At 41.8% G+C, this 18,243-nt stretch overlaps 1 protein-coding gene across 1 annotated transcript in view; it reads left to right on the forward strand.

Moving 5' to 3' along the window:
* ide (insulin-degrading enzyme) overlaps positions 1–18,243 on the forward strand; it is a 39,143-nt gene that overhangs the window by 17,837 nt on the left and 3,063 nt on the right. Inside the window, exons 12-21 of the mRNA XM_056291462.1 lie at positions 4,951–5,053; positions 5,679–5,801; positions 6,311–6,393; positions 6,686–6,830; positions 11,139–11,249; positions 11,529–11,649; positions 13,067–13,158; positions 13,681–13,792; positions 16,407–16,574; positions 17,047–17,319. Of these exons, the coding sequence (XP_056147437.1) occupies positions 4,951–5,053; positions 5,679–5,801; positions 6,311–6,393; positions 6,686–6,830; positions 11,139–11,249; positions 11,529–11,649; positions 13,067–13,158; positions 13,681–13,792; positions 16,407–16,574; positions 17,047–17,319 (1,331 nt within the window). The remainder of the gene's footprint in view (positions 1–4,950; positions 5,054–5,678; positions 5,802–6,310; positions 6,394–6,685; positions 6,831–11,138; positions 11,250–11,528; positions 11,650–13,066; positions 13,159–13,680; positions 13,793–16,406; positions 16,575–17,046; positions 17,320–18,243) is intronic.

Raw genomic sequence — 18,243 nt, forward strand, 5'->3', positions numbered from 1 at the left:
TGGGTTTTAGTGATGTGTAACTGTCTTAAGCATAAAAATGGTAAAACATCATGATTTTGAATAACCTGGCCAAGAGGCAGCATGTTTTTAGAGCACAGAAGAGGGGCTAGAACTGAGCCTTGAGGGACACCACAACTCATCTGAGCCATTGAGGAAGTAGTACTTAACATAGAATAACAACACTACAACACGACAATCTTGAGATATATATACACAAGGATTGACTATACTCAGGCGAAATAAGAGGTGATGAATTGCAGTGGTGCAGAGAATATAGCAGAGATGCTGAAATAGATGTTAGCAGGTTACTTACATACATGCCTGAGGTAGATGGACGTGACAGAGCGTACCAGTATATGTACAATGTACAGTATATACACGATAGTTTGAATTATTTGACAGTTTTAAGCGTTCATATGAATGACAGCCTGCAGAAAGAAACTGTTTCTATATCTGGTTGTTTTGGGGTACAGTGCGCTGTAGTGCCTACCAGAGGGGAGGAGTTAGAACAGGTTGTGACCAGGTGGTGATGGGTCTGCAGTAGGGCTGAACGATTTGGGGAAATAAATGTAATTGCGATTTTTTTTTTTAGACCAATATTGTGATTGCGATTTAGTATGCGATTTTTTTTTCTCCAAAGTTCATTATCTTCTGTGTTATACACTAAACACAGCAATAAAACATTTTATAATATGACCAACTAACTTTTTAATAAAATCTAAAAAAGGAACAAGAAAGCACTGCAGAACTGGCCTGGTGTGAACATTAATATGAAAATAAACATGACTCTTACTGGTCTCCAGTCAGTAACAGTAACAAATCACACAAACTAAAGTCCAGAAATATATATACTGTGCCGGGTGGTATTCAGCCTACTTGACACACGGTGGTCGGGTTTGTAGACATGCAGTTGTCATACATGACCTTGTGATGCTTTCTTAAATGCTGGAACAGGTTTGTAGTGTTACCCCATGTTGTAGCTACGGTAGCAAGGCACGTTCTGCACAGTTGATCCAGACAACTGATTAACTGCTCTTCTTTGACACTAAAGTCACCTTTTCAGTGTTCGGTTCTGCCAAGGCCATTTTCACAAGATAGTAAAGTTACCACTAGAATCAAAGCATAGCGTGGCAAGTTGTTTTCTTCATTTACTGCTCTGCTCACTCGCATGTCACGTGAGCATAGGGTAGCGTGTGTGTACGTGACCCCACATGGCCACGTGTTTCCGACCATACGATTGGTAAGATTGTGTAACATTTAAAAAAAAAAAACAATTTTTTTTAGTTGCACCCTTTGCAATTTGAAAATTGAATTCTATTACATTGCAATGTTGGTTTGAATTCGATTAATCGTTCAATCCTAGTCTGCATGGATGTTGCCTGCCCATTTCCTGACTCTGGAGGTGTATAAGTCCTGAATGGAGGGCAGGTTGGAACCAATGATTTTCTCTGCAGACTTAACTGTCCATTGTAGTCTGTCCCTGTCCTGTTTGGTGGCCAATCCGAACCAGACAGTGATGACTGTGCAGAGGACAGACTGGATCATTGCAGTGTAGAACTGAATCAGCAGTTCCTGAGGCATGTTGAACTTCTTGAGCTGGTGAAGAAAGTACATTCTCTGCTGGGCCTATTTGATAATTGTAAAAGCCTGTCTACTTAAAAACTGTGCTCCTCAATTAAGATGAGTTTTTGCAAGGTTGTTTTCATCTCTCTTAGATACATGCACAGTGCCAGAATCATGATAATTCTCAATAATCAGGCCTGTGCCAAAAAAGCCAGGTGCACGTATGCCAAATAATTTTTGGCCTACTGCAGTAACCTCCATGCTGTGTAAAACTATGGCGAGAGCTCTGGCCAGTCACTTCACTACTGTCGCTACCATGTAAGATCCACTCCAGTTTGCATACAAGAGTGACAGAGGCAGAGATGATGCTGTACTGACTGCTTAATACAGTTACAAAACAGCTTATGCGTCCTAAAAGATATGCCAGGGTTCTATTTGTGGATTTTAGCTCAGCTTTTAATTCAATGAAGAAACATATTCTCCTGAAAAGGCACATTGATCTCAACATCAATAAGGGGTTAGTTATCCGGATCAGAGCTTTTTTTTCCTTCAACCCACAGAGGGTCTGTGTAAGGGGGAGCATGTCAGATGTGTTTACTGTGAGCACAGGCTGGCCACAAGACTGTGTTTATTCCCCTGTGCTATTCTCTCTTTTTACTAACGAATTTATGATCAATGAGAAACATTTTAGATTGTGTAAGTATGCTGATGACATGGCCTTCATTGGCCTCCTACAGAAAACAGAAACTTTTGGTTCGTGCTGGGTGATATGGACAAAATCAAATATCACAATATTTTTGACTGAATACCTTTATTGATATTTTGACGATATTTTAGAGATGACTATTGGTGCTCTCACAAAATATTTACACAATGACATTTTTCATAAACACTAATTAGTAATGTGGATATGATATCCAAACAGGTAGAGACAAATATAACAGCTAGAACAGTCTAATAATTTCAGAAAATTGCATCTCTTTACTGTAATGCAGCCTTTAAAACCAGGAAAGGACAACACTTATGTCATATTACAATATTACAATATCCAAAATCCCAGATTATAGCTAGCCTTATATAATGATATTGATATAATGTTGATATTTTGCTCAGCCCTACTTTTGGAGAAGTTGCTTACCTGGCCTACACTAAGGCCTTTCTAACATGGTGTCACATTGGCCAGCTAGAAATCAGTGTGGCTAAGACAAAAGAGAATTATCTGTACAAAACAAATTTGAAAACAACCAATTTCACTTGATGGCCAACATGTTGAAGCTGTAAAAAACTTTAAATGTCTTGGTACAGTTCTGGACTCCCAGATGAACTTCTTTGTTGAGTATATTTTCAAGAGATACTCACAGCGACTTTATCTTCTTAAAAAAACCCAGCGGCCTCAGTGTTAGCAGATTTTAGAACTAGTGTACAAAACTCTTGTTGAGAATGGTTTAACTACCTAAACTGTATGTATATATAAGAATAAACTTTCCAGGATTGTGTTAATAGCAAGTAAAATGGTTGGCAAACCCCTAAAGCTCTTGACTCAACTTTTTACAGAAAGGACGAGTAAGAAGGCGAGGAGAATCCTAGCAGATAGCTCCCATCCTCTCTTCAGCCAGTTTGAGCCATTGAGCTCCGGGAGGCTTTATAGAGTCCCTCTAACAAATAAAAATGTATTTAAGAAGTCCTTCATCCCAAGTCCAAAGTGACTGATGAAATTTAAGTCACAAATATTGACATGAACAGTTTTTAATGTGTAATGCGACCATGTCTACGTCTTGTTTTTAATAATTGCTTGTATGTCTTTATGTTGCTGTTTCTTGTGTTTGATGAGCCGAAGACAAATTTCCACTCTAGTGGACAAAAAAGATATATTCTCTCTTCTTCTGTTCTTTCCCATCTGTTCCAAACAGGAGGTCTACTGTGGCAAAAGTCGCAGAAAATTTTAATGATGTTAAGTGAGGAATGTTTCACAACACATAGTGCATTGCACCCTGCTGCGTATGGGGCTGCGTATCCGCAGACTATTCAGAGTGCCCATAATAAACCCAGTAAACCATCGAAAGCGCCTACAGTGGGCATGCGAGCTTGGGAACTGGACCTTAAAGCAGTGGAAGAAGGTTGCCTGGTCCAATAAGTCCCATTTCTTGTAGCTCACATGGATGGCCATGTACGTGTGCGCCGTTTACCTAGGGAAGCGATGGTGCCAGGATGCACTGTGGGAAGATGACACGCCGGTGGATGGAGGGTGATGCTCTGGGCAATGTTCTGCTGGGAAACCCTGGGTCCAGCCATTCATGTGGATGTCAGTTAGACATGTGCCACCTACCTAAACATCGTTGCAGACCAGGTACACCCCTTCATGGCAATGATGTTCCCTGATGCAGGGGCCTCTTTCAGCAGGATAATTCGTCCTGCCACACTGTACTAATTGTTCAGGAAAGGTTTGAGGAACATGATGAAGTGTTAAAGGTGTTGCCCTGGCTTCCAAATTATCCAGATCTCAGTCCGATTGAGCATCTGTGGGATGTGCTGGACTGACAAGTCCGATCCATTGCAGTTCCACCTCGTAGCTTACAGGGCTTGAAGGATCTGCTGCTAATGTTTTGGTATCAGATACCACAGGACACCTTCAGGGGTCTTGTAGACTCCATGCCTTGGTGGGTTGGCGCTGTTTTGACAGCACATGGAGGACCAACAGCATATGAGCAGGTGGTCATAATGTTTTGGCTCATCAGTATATATACATGCAACATTACTGTATTATTCATACACAGGAAATGGACAACAAACTCTTCACTTAATTAAATGGTAAAATGAAGCAGTCAGTCACTTATGTGCCTATAAAATACACACTCTATGGCTGCAATTGCTAGAAACATCCTGGATGCCAGTGGCAACAACTGGCGTCATCAAGGTAATGTGTGATGTCACGAAGTGCAGTCCCCTTTCTCGTATTTATCCCAGTTTAAGTATTCATACATTTATGCTGATCACGCAGGTGACATCAGTTAGTCTGAAGGTTTACTGTTTGGGGCAAGATCAGATTGGGCTACAGTGTCATATCTGTGCCTTGTCTTACAAAACACAGCTGCTAGTGCAGACAGAAGGCAAACTGGGTTGTTCTATGGTTTTATGGTGATGATGCTCTGTTGATCCCTTTCTGAAGTCTATTTCTTCCAGTCTTTCCCATTTTCATCATTGACTTTTGATGTGCAACTGAACCATGGTCACCGCAGTTCACTAAATTGAGTTGAAACCCCCACCGCCAATATTAGACCAAACTAATAGTTTATATTCAGACTTCAGGAAACGAGGGTGGGCTGCCAATGACCACTTTTAGGTTTTGATACGACTAACATTACCTGGTTCTTTGTCCTCCTCCTCCAGAGTTGCAGTGGTGTCAAAGTCATTTGAAGGGCAGACGGATCAGACTGAGGAGTGGTATGGCACACAGTACAAACAGGAAACCATCTCTGAAGAAGTCATCAAGGCAAGTCACTGCTGTTGTGGGACTCTTATTTAGTCACAGTAATGATTTGGTCCGGTGTTTTTTTTTTGTTTTTTTTTTTGAGACATTTTAAATTTTATTCATTCATTGCTTGAATATAACATGTAAATTTAGGTAAGGTGGTGATAACAGGAATACTAGATGAGTACATTGTTGCAGTGAACAACTCAGCTTTTTTCTCTCGTCATTTTCAAACATGGAAATAGATGTTTAAACTTAGTATTTGGGTAATGAAGTTGAAACTTAAAAGCAGAAACTACAATATTTGAATATATTTAAATAAATTTTGCCTTCATTGAATGATCTCTCCACTTTTGTAAAATAAACAACTTGAATAAGCTTCCATATGCTTTGTGAGGTACATAAGAATAAAGTACAATTTCTAATATAACTTTAAGCTCATGCAATTAAATGTTTAGTCAGGCTTTGCTTTCAAATTGAAAATGGCAATTGCTGCTTAACTTTTAAGCTAGTAAAGCATGTTTTCTTTCCATATGTATGTGTGTGTGTGTGTGTGTCTGTCTGTCTGTCTGTCTGTCTGTCTGTCTGTCTCTCTCTCTCTCTCTCTCTCTCTCTCTCTCTCTCTCTCTCTCTCTCTCTCTCTCAGAAATGGGCCAGTGCAGACCTCAACGGCAAGTTTAAGCTACCCATGAAGAACGAGTTCATCCCCAACAACTTTGAGATCTATCATCTCGAGAAAGACTCTCCACCTGTCCCCAATTTAATTAAGGCAAGCCTTTCTACCGGGCTACCCCATTATGAAAGTATCATCGTTTCTCATTACTAAACAGCAACAGACAGCCCTGAAAGCTCAGCTATGAGAACTTGGTTCTTAAGCTTTCATATGGTAATAAGGACGTGTCAGGATTGAGATGTAAAGAATTTAGCAGTTGTTGCCATCATGTTGAGATCAGAGGAGGTAAGCTCATAACCAGAGCTTACATGTTCTCATCTCTTGGGAAATTACTCTATGGAGAAAAGCCACAGTTTTTTAATGCCGTTACACACCCTGCTGAGTACAAAGGTTTTGGTGCTATCTGTTGTTATCAAAGTAATTCAGTCATAACTTCAAGAGAGCAAGCCAGTACACAAGCTTCTCATGTTATCATGGTTCATAGGCAAAGTGTGCTGAGGCTGGTGATTCTACAGACTTTCACTGATTCTTGATCTACAGTAACCACCTCTTTGCAAATAACTTTTTTTTAAGATTTTTGTTTTGTTTGCTGTTTCTTCTTGCAGGACACAGCTATGAGCAAGGTGTGGTTTAAGCAGGATGACAAGTTTTTCCTGCCCAAGGCATGCTTGAACTTTGAGTTTTTCAGGTAGGTCCATAAGCATGACCCTTGTTTTTCCACAAACGTGTGATGTTTGACCACTGATAGTTCAGTTATTGATATTGTTGTGCTGCATTATTTCTTTAGTTGAAGAGCTCAGTTAATGCACTGACAATAAGCCACACTTTGCAACACATGTATATATTCAATGTTTTATGGCTACCTCTAGTGTAAAGGAAATTCAGCTGCTTTGGTTAATTTCGCTCTGTTTTTAATTAATTTCTGCCTGTGAGTCTGTTTGGGTGTGCTCTATGATTCATCACTCCCACTTTCTCTACAGCCCGTTTGCTTATGTGGACCCCTTGCATTGTAACATGGCATATTTATACCTGGAGCTCCTCAAGGACTCCCTCAACGAGTATGCATATGCAGCCGAACTAGCTGGCTTGAACTATGACCTGCAAAATACCATCTATGGGATGTATGTAAGTATTCAGATATCCTCACCATTTCCCCCATACTAGGACCCAAACCACTTTGCCCCTGATCATCCTCTACCCCGGTCTACTGCGTCTCAATCAGAACTGGGTCAGATAGTATTTGCAAAACATTTTTAGCTTTAACAACTGGTGGGTTTGGTTTATAACTTGGGGACAACACCATGACTCCCTGAAAATCGAGACAATCTTAAGAAAGGTATTTGGAATTTAATGTTATGTGCTTTTCTGCGATTGGCAAGTTACCTGACATTTCCTGATCCTGTTTTAATGGTTTAAACCCCGCCCATTAGATACTTTACACATTAAAATGAACACTGTGATTATTTAGCAATACTTTTTGACCCAGGGCTGGTTTCAAACTAGCCTCTGTTCTGTCTGCGTCTTCTTTGTAATTCTTTACCTCTCCATCCTCTCGTCAGCTGCTTTGGAAACCTCTAAAGACTAAGGGGTTGTTTTTCCCCCTTGGCGAAGCCAACCGTATCACACATCCACTTGAGACTTATTTGGATTTAAAGGAAACTTCTATTCATCTGGCGAGGCAGATATTTAATAAATGAGATTCAATTATACATCTCATACTGGATTTTAAGGGAACAGATCAGTAGTGCATATCGCAAGTGCGATAACCCTAGACTGGCCATAACAGTAGTTTAATTTACATTTAGTTTTCATGCTGTTAACTGGGCAGAAAGCCGGCCACAAGGCTGCATATACATACTCATCATTCTCCTCCCTGCTCTGCTCATCCTTCCATCCCCAGCAAAAAAAGAAAAAAAATGTTTGTTTTGTTTTTGTTCTTTTTGTTTCCCCATTAGTCGCTACCTATATGCAGATCCCCTGTACTGCAACATGACCTACCTGTTGCTCAGGTTATTGAAGGATGATTTAAAAGAGTATACATATGCAGCCCGCCTGGCCGGCCTGGTCTATGGCATAGCCTCAGGGATGAATGCCATCCTCGTAAGTATGCTGTTTGCCAACACCCTGACAAAACCCAGGGCCCTATTGAGGCTCCAGCAAAGTCCCAGCTCAAGGATTTGTTAGTGTGTGGGACCAGCATGGTTTTCATTTCTTATGGTTTGTGTGACTGTGTGGTGTGCCCTGTTTGTCCATTTAAAAAGGAGTGGGTAGTAGTTTTTGCTCACAACTGCATGTCCTGTCCATACTTGCTCAATTTGTCGCTTCACTGGAGTAAAGCCAGCTGTAGTACACACGGAATGTCACACAGTGTATTCATGCGTTGGCTCCACCTATGGATGAAAGATTGTATATTCTGATTAGCTTGCAGAATGTCAGTTTAGATATATTGCATACTCCTTGGAATACTTGAAGGACAAATGGGTGGCTGATTTCAGATTCCCTTAAAACTCATCAGCTGAAATACATTCAGTATATGAACTTGCAGAAATCAGAGAGTAGGAGAAGTGCCAGATGGCATGATTTCCCAAATTCTAGGTTTAGATTTTATTATTTTGTCTGCCAATTTGAAGCTTCTGTTGTTTCAACATCAGCCAACCTGTAGCCTAGATGAAAAACTGTCTCATTCCCAAAGTACAAAGAATTATGTCAAGTGATCCATATTCTCTTGACATATTTATAGTGTAATTTCTGCTGAGCCATGAGTACTAAAAGAAATTGGAATTGTGACTATCTGGAAGGCATGATTAGGCAAAGCTATGCTCGGCTGAGCAAATTACTCAGTTTTTGTGCAAGCTCCCTCATATGAATACAGCAGTGTTGTTTTGGTCTCAGGGAAATGTTAGAAACCTAAACAAATGAGAACTATTACCGTATGCTCTATGCTCAAACAAATGGAAATTCTTCAAATTTTATCTTCGAAGCAAGTGGCCTCATCGCCTCTAGCTTTTTTTCTGCGTGTTTTGCATTGGTAGTGTTTTGCTGTAGTCTGTCCCTAACTTCCTTTGGCACCCCTTTTCACATGAGTCAACTGGTATGCTTTTGTGACATGCTGTTGGTCAAGATCTTGTGGCAGCTCCTTCACACTTTATTGATGTGCTTGTTTCAAGCCCTGTGTGTTGACTGCCTTGACATTTGCAGTATTGTTGAGGAGATCGGGTGCTTGGCAGGGTTAATGATGCTACGGAAGATCGCAGCTAGTGGGAATCATTACAGGGATGAAATCACAGCAGAGGGGGAGGAGTGGTGAAGTTTGAGAAAGCCGAGCCATGTCGGTGAAGAGGTTTTGCTAATTCACAAAGGTTTCTAGGGAAGAAATCACTGCCAATAAGAGCCTTCGAATTAGCTTGGCTGTTCTTTTCACTGACTGCTCAGGGCATTGTCGACAGCAGTGAAACATATCTACAGTACACTGCAGCAGATGATGGCTCCTGGTTTACATTGGTCATCCGTTGAGAACTGATGATAGTTGCCTCTTGTTTTGGTGAAATTGTCATATGACTGTTTGATTTAAAATAAATATTGAGAACATGGCAGGGGATTAACGCAAGGGCTGGGTGAAATTTACAAAATCGAATACCATGACAATTTTGACTTAATACCTCTATTGATAACATGACAATATTTTTAAGTTGACTATTGCCTTAACAAGATAGTTACATGAAGATAAAAGTTTGAGATGTTATCATTAGTAATGTGGATATGATGACCAAGCAGGTAGAGGCAGTCATTGTTCAATTCACTCAGCTCAAAGTTCAGAAGATTGTATCGCTTTACTGTAATGCAGCCCTCAAGACCAAGAAATGACATTTAAAGGTAGAACGAGTAGGATTTGTCGGGTTGCTGTTTGTAAACACAACATTCAAAGTTGCCCCCCCGGCTCAACGTCACCAGAAGCACACGCCCTCAGAGTACAGTTGTCAGAACACATCCCAGTGTACAGGCCAGCTCTGTGTCGCTCTTCAGTCCCATCCTATCCTTCAGTGCTCACCAGCGGGTGAAAGCCAACCCCAGATTCACTCTTCGTTGTGGAACGAGCTTTGTCCGCTTTGCGTTTCGCCTCACTATATTTGGGTTTTTATGCACTGTGTCCACCATTGTCGTAGCCTTAGATGCGAGCTTACGATTTTGATCTGGCACTTGGTTGCTACATTTTTAAAGTCCCGTTACCCAAAGGTTAATGCCCAGAAATGTCCTGTACACAGCTAAATAAGAAAAATTAGAAAATACAGGCAGAGGACAGGGTCTCTGCAGATACAGACACTGCCACACAAGTCTAGTGGGTCATAAATGATGATTGAGAGGGATTATTTTTGTATGAGTCTATACATTGATTTTTTAGGAAAATCCTACTTGTTCTACCTTTAAGTTCTATCATGATATTACGATTCCCCAAATCCCAGACAACATCTAGTCTCATACCACAGTATCAATATTAGTAATTGCCCAGCACTAGTTAGGGCTTCTCCCAGCATTAATACAATTAATACACTGTGTTTTCATAATGGCCACTATCAGTACAAATGTGTTGATGCATGCTCAGTATTCCAGGTTAAGGAAATCCCAGAAAGCTGAGTCTGTCCATCTGGACACAAAGTTTAGTGGGAGAAACATTTCATCGCTTCATCAGTCTCAGCTGACTGCAGGTATCCCCAACCTTATAAACGGCACAGTTGCATAATGACCAAAACTGGCGATATGTTTCATATGCAGATTGTCGTGACCATTAATTAGTCTGCAGTCAGCTGAGACTGACGAAGTCACTTAGATGAGTGATGAAACATTTTTCCCACTAAACTTTGTGTCCAGGTGAACCGATTCAACTCTCTGGGATATCAGTACAAGTGTTTGCTCTTAGCACAGTGCACGACTGGCAACTACCTGACCTTCGTGACAGGACAAAGCGTTTGGGTTACTGAAGTTTGTAGTCAGCCCTTCTGATGCATTTTATTGCATGTCCCAGGGTTTTCTGCCTTTTTTATGTAGCGATAATGCTTGGGCGTAATTTGGTTGGATCCCATGAATATGTTTAGTTAATGATCATTGTGCAGGCTGCAGTTCTAATTAAAAATGTGATTCTTTGGATACTACTAATGCAAAATAAAAAGGCTGAATCATGATTTCTGTTTAGGCTATAGTGGTGTTAAATCTCTTACAGTAGTGCTGTAGCATTCCTGAGTAAATGCTATGTCTTGTAGGTTTGTCAGAGTATATGAGATGGTGTTTGTGTACAGTTTTGAAATAAAAAAATGTACAGGAACGCTGATCAGTACCACATTGACTCAACTAATCTGTGTAATCTAATCATTGTACCTCTCTACTCCATGCCACTCCCGAACCCCCTTGTTCTCCTCCGTCTCCTATGCTGTGTTGCAGCTCTCAGTGAAGGGTTACAATGACAAGCAGGACATCCTACTTAAGAAGATCATAGAGAAGATGGCTACCTTTGAGATTGATGAGAAGCGCTTCGACATCATTAAGGAAGCGGTAATGCCCACTTCAGACTTTCACTTTGTCAACAATAAAAACCAATAACGGCAGCTTATGACTGTCAGTGAGTCACACCACTGCCTGTGCTCATAAATATAGAGCCATCAAACTTTTTATTCTGCCTTTTAGCGCAGAGCCGCAAAACAAATGCACCCCCCCCCAGTATCACATACTGTAGTATATTTTTCTGATACATTTGGGGTTAATTTTTTGGTCATGATTCATATAGTGTTTGTGCTGCACTGACTCTGACCTCTATCTCCGTTCTCTCTCCAGTACATGAGGTCTCTAAACAACTTCAGAGCGGAGCAACCACACCAGCACGCCATGTACTATCTCCGTCTGCTAATGACTGAGGTCGCCTGGACCAAAGATGAGCTCAGAGAGGCTCTAGATGGTGAGAAAAAAATTCTCTCCAACTCTCTCTTGCTCTCTCTCTACCTTTCAAACCCATGTTCCATGTACTGTTTCATCTGTGGGTCACCTCTTGGGTATGGTTTTCTCACATACTGCATTGAGGGTTAGAAAAAAAAGGACAACCCAGCACTTTGTGTTTTTTCTGACATGCTTTTGATGACTTGCTAGCTAGTAGTAGGCAACCATGTGCCATGGAGAGCCATGTGTATATAGGTTTTCTTTACAACCAATCACTATAGCAGATGGATTTCAATGATTATTCTGTCCTCTTTGGTTGAAGATGTATTACTTAGTGAAATCACCTGGCATGATGTTGAAAGCGACGGAAGGAAAACCTGCAAAAAAAAAAAAATACAGTTGGCTCTCCATTGCACATGGTTGCCTATGCCTGTTGTTTTGGGTGTCCTTGTGAGCAGATATTAAAAATAGAATTTGCCGAGCTAGCCTTCAAACTTGGATACACAAACTGCTTCTAAGCTTGTTAAATGGGGTTAGGATAACATGGTAACTATAGTGACTGACAAAGTTTCTCAGCTTAAGCAAGAAATTTGGTCCCTGTGCTGTAGTTCAGGGCTTTAGTTTTTGGGCTAAAACTCCAGGACGTTTGGCATACAGATAAAAGCGGGATCTCATCTCACCTTCCCTCTGTTCTGTCCTCGCTGCTCTCCTTATCCGCCTCCAGTTCTCATTTTAATGCTGAAGTTGTGTTCCACCAGATGCCTCCCGAGCTGCAGTCTTTCCTCTCTGCAGTGTGTGTCTGCAAGCTGAAGGGCTGCTTGTTATACGTACACCAAAGAGTTTACGCAGGCTTACCTCTGATTCACATGAGACTCAATTAACCTGCGGGGCCCAGGCTCGTAGCCCACTAACAACCACTCACTAGGCTCTATAATTACCACCACCTGTTTCTTCCATCCATGTCCTTAGCCTTGGTCCAGCCTTTCCCCAGGGCCCAGGATACACCCTGTCTTGCGTCCCAGTTAAGGGGTGTAGTTAAGTTGGACCGATAACATTCAGAGAGAGAGAGCGAGCAAATGTCTTACCTTCCTTTCTCCATATTCACCTCTCACCACTCCTGGAATTCGTGTCAGACACTGCATGAATGCAGATAGGCCAACCCACATTCAAACAAACTGGGTTTGTGTGTCTGTGTGTGTTCACGTGTGCTTGCCTAAATGTGTTTTGTGTATGTATAAATGGTTTTGCATGAATTTGCCTGTCTTGAGTGTGACCACTTTTTTTGTGATTCATGACAGCGTTGCTATGCACAGGCAGCAAAACACACACACACACACACACACACACACACACACACACACACACACACACACTGTCCTGATTGCAGGCAGAGAAATGTCCCTGTGATTGATTACGGTTGTCTGTAATCTGTATTCTAGATGTGACTCTCCCACGCCTCAAGGCCTTCATACCTCAGCTATTGTCACGGTTACATATTGAAGCCTTATTCCATGGCAACATCACCAAGGAGGTTTGTTTAAAGTTATTCCTTTTTTCTTTTTTTTCTTTTTTTTTACTGGCAGCAGATGGAGATTTTCATTTTATTAGCTTTCAGCCTTGATGGATCTGCAAATTTGGGCAGATGGGGGGCACATTTCATTCTATAGTATCTGCCTGTCATTTCATTGGGGGTGACCACTGAAACCTTGTGATAAGATTTTGGTATCAAATCTTCAGAAGGTCCCAGCTGTCAGTGTCTGCCTTATGCTGCATGATGATGGCTGTGTCATAGACAGGTGGAAAGAGAATTGGATTCACTTGCATGAATAACAGTCCACCTCATCACCATAGACTCATGGTGTGTCTGTTTGCTTTAATAAAGCACAAAATGCTGTAGAGGCTTGGAAATGTATCACTAGCTTTCTCAGAACTGTGAGAGGCAGACTTGTTGGAATGTCAGCAAATTGGAGGATTGACATGATATTCAGTGGATTCAAAATGGCATTGTCTTTCATTTCTCTCCTCATGTATGCCTTTCTCCTCGCCTTTTCAGTCTGCTCTCGGCATGATGCAGATGGTGGAGGACACGCTCATCGAGCACGCTCACACCAAGCCCCTCCTCCCCAGCCAGCTGATTCGCTACAGAGAGGTGCAGGTTCCAGATGGTAGGTCAAGTGCACACTCTACCAATTCAATTAAGCACACTGAGCCTACGCCAATCGCACCAATATCCATGGTGACCCGGCGGAAGGGTCCTTACACAACACTTGTCACGCACGTCATCGTCCGCCCTGTTTTGTGTTCGTAACTGCTCGAGCACATCCAACATCCCCCATTTTCAGAGGGAACAACTCATCCAGGGGAAATGGACGTCATCATGCTGGAACACACTCTCTGTGTCACTTGCGCACGCACACACTCACACACATCTACAGAATGAAGCACCTTTGCTGGGCTCCTGATTACATTTGGAAACTAAAGTTGCAGGGAGAGAAAACCCAGAGCCGTCTGGGGGCAACTTAAGAGACATCCTGTGTCCCAAGCAGGGATTTTCCAGGCCCACTTCCAGTCCGCCACTGAGATGGAGGACAGCAGTAAGGAAGAAGCACTTTAAGGATGTAAACATGATATTCCCTTACCTAACGGCTGGCCAGTTCGCTGGCCAAGAAACACGTTGCAATTCATAATCCTAGCAGAGATGGTAAGAGCTGAAGTTTGATATAAATCTGTAATAATTTTCAGTGTCATCTTCCCTTGAAGAAATTAGCCATTAGCAACAAGTAGTAGTAGACGGGAGGTAGTTTCCACTTGGTGTGTTCAGTATTTGGTGCACCACAGCAGTTTTGAGAGGATTCAGTACAACTCCTACCTCCTACAATAGTCTGCCAAAACACTGACATGCACTGTAGCTGTGTTGTTTACTTGTGTTGTGTTGCGATTGTTGTTTTTGTTGACAGGACAGTTCCTGCATGTGAACAAGCATACTTGCATTTGCCAATGCCCCCCCCCCCCCCGAAGTTCACTTGATCACTATGGACTTGACAGACGTTAGAGGAGAGTGCGAAAGAAATGAGCCTTAGATGGGGTGGAAGTTGTATCCATGTTGCACTGAAAAGAAAAATGACAGCACAAGTGAAAAGCCTCCATTGTCAAATTTGGATCCACTCAGCATTACAAGGGTGTTGTTGGTTTTAAGAGCGCTCTGTCTGTCTGTCTGGAGTGCATCACGACAATCCTCTGTCTGAACTTTACCACTGTACTGTATTAGCACTCGCGTATGCCTTTAGCAGAGTGCTCAGGCGTATTCGCAGATTTGCACTCGAGCCAGCTCATCACTTTTGTAGGCTGCACTTTTGCAGGTTACTTTGCATCGCATTGATTATTCATGGATTGTTTAGATTAAAAAAAAGTCTCTCATGCACAGAAGGCTGTACTGTTGGAATGGGATTTCTCAGAGCCGTACACCTGAATGACATGTTTATTTTTGAAACACCCTTCAAACATGGATCATCTTTAACAAACCAGTTATTAACAGAAACCAAGCTGAAACAAATCATCATTACTACTGTGGCTTTTATTTATTTATTTTATAATTTTTCCCAAGTTCATTAGATTTTTTTTTAGGGCAACTTCTTAACTGTTAAGACTATTAAAAGACTAGTTTTGATATTAGAGAATCAGTCAATCGAGTTGCATTTTTTTATGGCGCTTTTCTAGCTGCAACAGCCCCTCAAAGCGCTCTCTCCCAAGACAGACAATGTGCAATAGATGTTGTGGTTACACAATTTACAGAATACAACATTGAAAGAGGATAAACAGAATTATAATGGACAGGTGTAGAGACAATGAGTATAATAGTATCGCCTCTAATCCACATGCCTCTCTCTCGCTCTCGCTCTGTCTCTCTCTTTCTCGCGCTCTCGCTTCTTCTTCTACTTTTTCTTCTGGATAGATAGATAGATAGATAGATAGATAGATAGATAGATAGATAGATAGATAGATAGATAGATAGATAGATAGATAGATAGATAGATGGTTTGTGGTCATATTTTCATAAGAAAAAATAAGAATATGAAACAATGCATCAAACCTAAATGCCTATAAATATAATAGCCCTACACCTAATTAAATATTTAGATTATTTTAAGATCCATGCCAACATAGTGTCAGTTATACTGGAGCTTTTTTAGGCGCTTATTTCATGCAAGCTGTCTATCTATCTGTCTGTCTCTCTGTCTGTCTGTCTCTCTCTCTCGCTCCATCAGTTTGGACACACCTACTCATAGTTTTCCTTTAATTTTACTAAATTTCCCTAAAGTACTAAATGAAGCTACTTTTTGAGATTTTGAAAATAAATTCAGAAATAGGCAATGATTTCAAGATTTTGAAAAAACACATTTAGGCAGGTGTGTCCAAACGTTTGACCGGTGTGCTGTATGTATATAGACAGATAGATAGATACAAGGGGAACTTAGGTGAATGTTCCTGCACCAGGCCCATTGTATGTCATTCAAATAAAACAAATGACCCGCTTGAAAATACGAGCGTCTGACTCTTCCAGTGCGTTAATGCCATTGTTGTCCTGCTTTTGTGAAAGTGGAATTATGTGACTCGGAGTGGAAACGCTGTCATTTTCTCATCCTTACTGACTAATGGTATATGAAATTTGGAGTTGAGCCTCATCAGTCATGTTTTGTCAGGTGAACGTGTGTATCCTAAAGCACATGAGTCAGTAAGAAGAACACATCTAAAAGCCAATCTCTGTCTTGTTCCTCTCAGGTGGCTGGTATGTGTATCAGCAGAGGAATGAGGTGCATAACAACTGTGGCATTGAAATCTACTACCAGACAGACATGCAGACCACCCACGACAACATGCTGCTGGAACTCTTCTGTCAGATCATCTCTGAGCCCTGCTTCAACACACTGCGTACCAAAGAACAGCTGGGTGAGCCCACAGGCATGACCTGTGACGGCAGTTTGAATTTGTATAGCCCTTTCCAGCACAGTCACAAAATGCTTTACAGACAATGCAACAGAAGCTAAATTGAATTGAAACAACAAACGGAACAGTTAAAATGACTTGGGTAGAAATGGCAGGATCAAGCCATGTTATTGCAAGAGTGAAATGGGCAAATCAAGTTTGTAAAAGTATGTTAAATGTTATTTTAGAATCAGTAATTTGGAAAATGTTACTGCGTATATGCACACCAATAGGCTGGGATAGGCTCCAGTATCCCTGCGACCCTGAGAGCAGGATAAGCAGTTTGGATAATGGATGGATGGATGGATTGATGCACACACATGATTATATTTAACAGTCTTCAGGTTTTATCACACAAAATATGGTCACTTCTCTCCACTGAGCCCATATATATTTCATGCCTCCCTTCAAACCCCCCCCCCCAATATCCCCAAAGGTTATATTGTGTTTAGTGGTCCCCGGCGTGCCAACGGGGTCCAGGGCCTGCGCTTCATCATCCAGTCGGAGAAGGCTCCCCACTATCTGGAGAGCCGTGTGGAGGCCTTCCTGCGCACCATGGAGAAGTCTGTGGAGGAGATGAGCGATGAGGCCTTCCAGAAACACATCCAGGCCCTGGCCATCCGCCGCCTGGACAAGCCCAAGAAGCTGGCAGCCGAATGCGCTAAGTACTGGGGAGAGATAATCTCCCAGCAGTACAATTTTGACAGAGGTGAGGCCTCTCAATTTATCTTACTTGACCTTGCCTTGAACCTGAATCTCTTTTCAGTTTTGGTCCAGATGCAGGTTTTGGAAGGCTTATGCTTAGAAGCTTCTTAAAGGGACAGCTCAGGTTGGATGGTTTGGAGACAAAGCAAGAGAGGCGAGATTGAGATGGTTTAGACATGTGCAGAGGAGAGATGCTGGGTATATTGGGAGAAGAATGCTGAAGATGGAGCTTCCAGGCAAGAAAAAGGCAAATGAGGTTTATGGATATGGTGAGGGAGGACATGCCAGATTGTTGGTGTGACAGAAGAAGATGCAGAGGACAGGAAAAGATGAAAACAAATGATCTGCTGTGGCGACCCCTAACGGGAGCAGCCAAACGAAGATGCTTAGAAGCTTCTTAGTGTTAACCAGCCAATATTATGAAGGGCTCGTGATACGCAGGACATCCTCACAACTTCTAGATTTAGTAATATTTCAGGCAATCGTAGAGGATAGCAAATTGGTTGCTCAGAGGTGCACAAATAAGCATTGATTAAAGCCTGGAATAATCCTTAGCCGTAGCTCACCTCTCTCCTCCAGACACTCTCTTGAGTGCCGTTATGGATTGTAATGGGCCCGATTCGCTGGTAATCTGCCTTAAGCCCTGAGAGATAGCACATTGAAAGGCTGCCAAGCGAGGGGTAGTGATTACTGATACTACAATTGTTCAGAGGAGAGGCAGGAGAATGAGGGCAGCTAACAGACTCAACACCAAGGGCAAAGAAGTACACAGCACGATTCATTAGACAGGCCCTACTCAATGTCTGCTCTATAGCGTTGTCTGCTGGATAGGGTTGCATTTCAGTAGAAAACATTTTTAATGCAGCAAAAGGAAAATGACCCCAGCATGTGTGTTTCTCTCTCTCTCTCTCTCTCTCTCTCTCTCTCT

This window comes from Lampris incognitus, chromosome 13, assembly GCF_029633865.1.
Source record: "Lampris incognitus isolate fLamInc1 chromosome 13, fLamInc1.hap2, whole genome shotgun sequence".
Taxonomy (NCBI): Eukaryota; Metazoa; Chordata; class Actinopteri; order Lampriformes; family Lampridae; genus Lampris; species Lampris incognitus.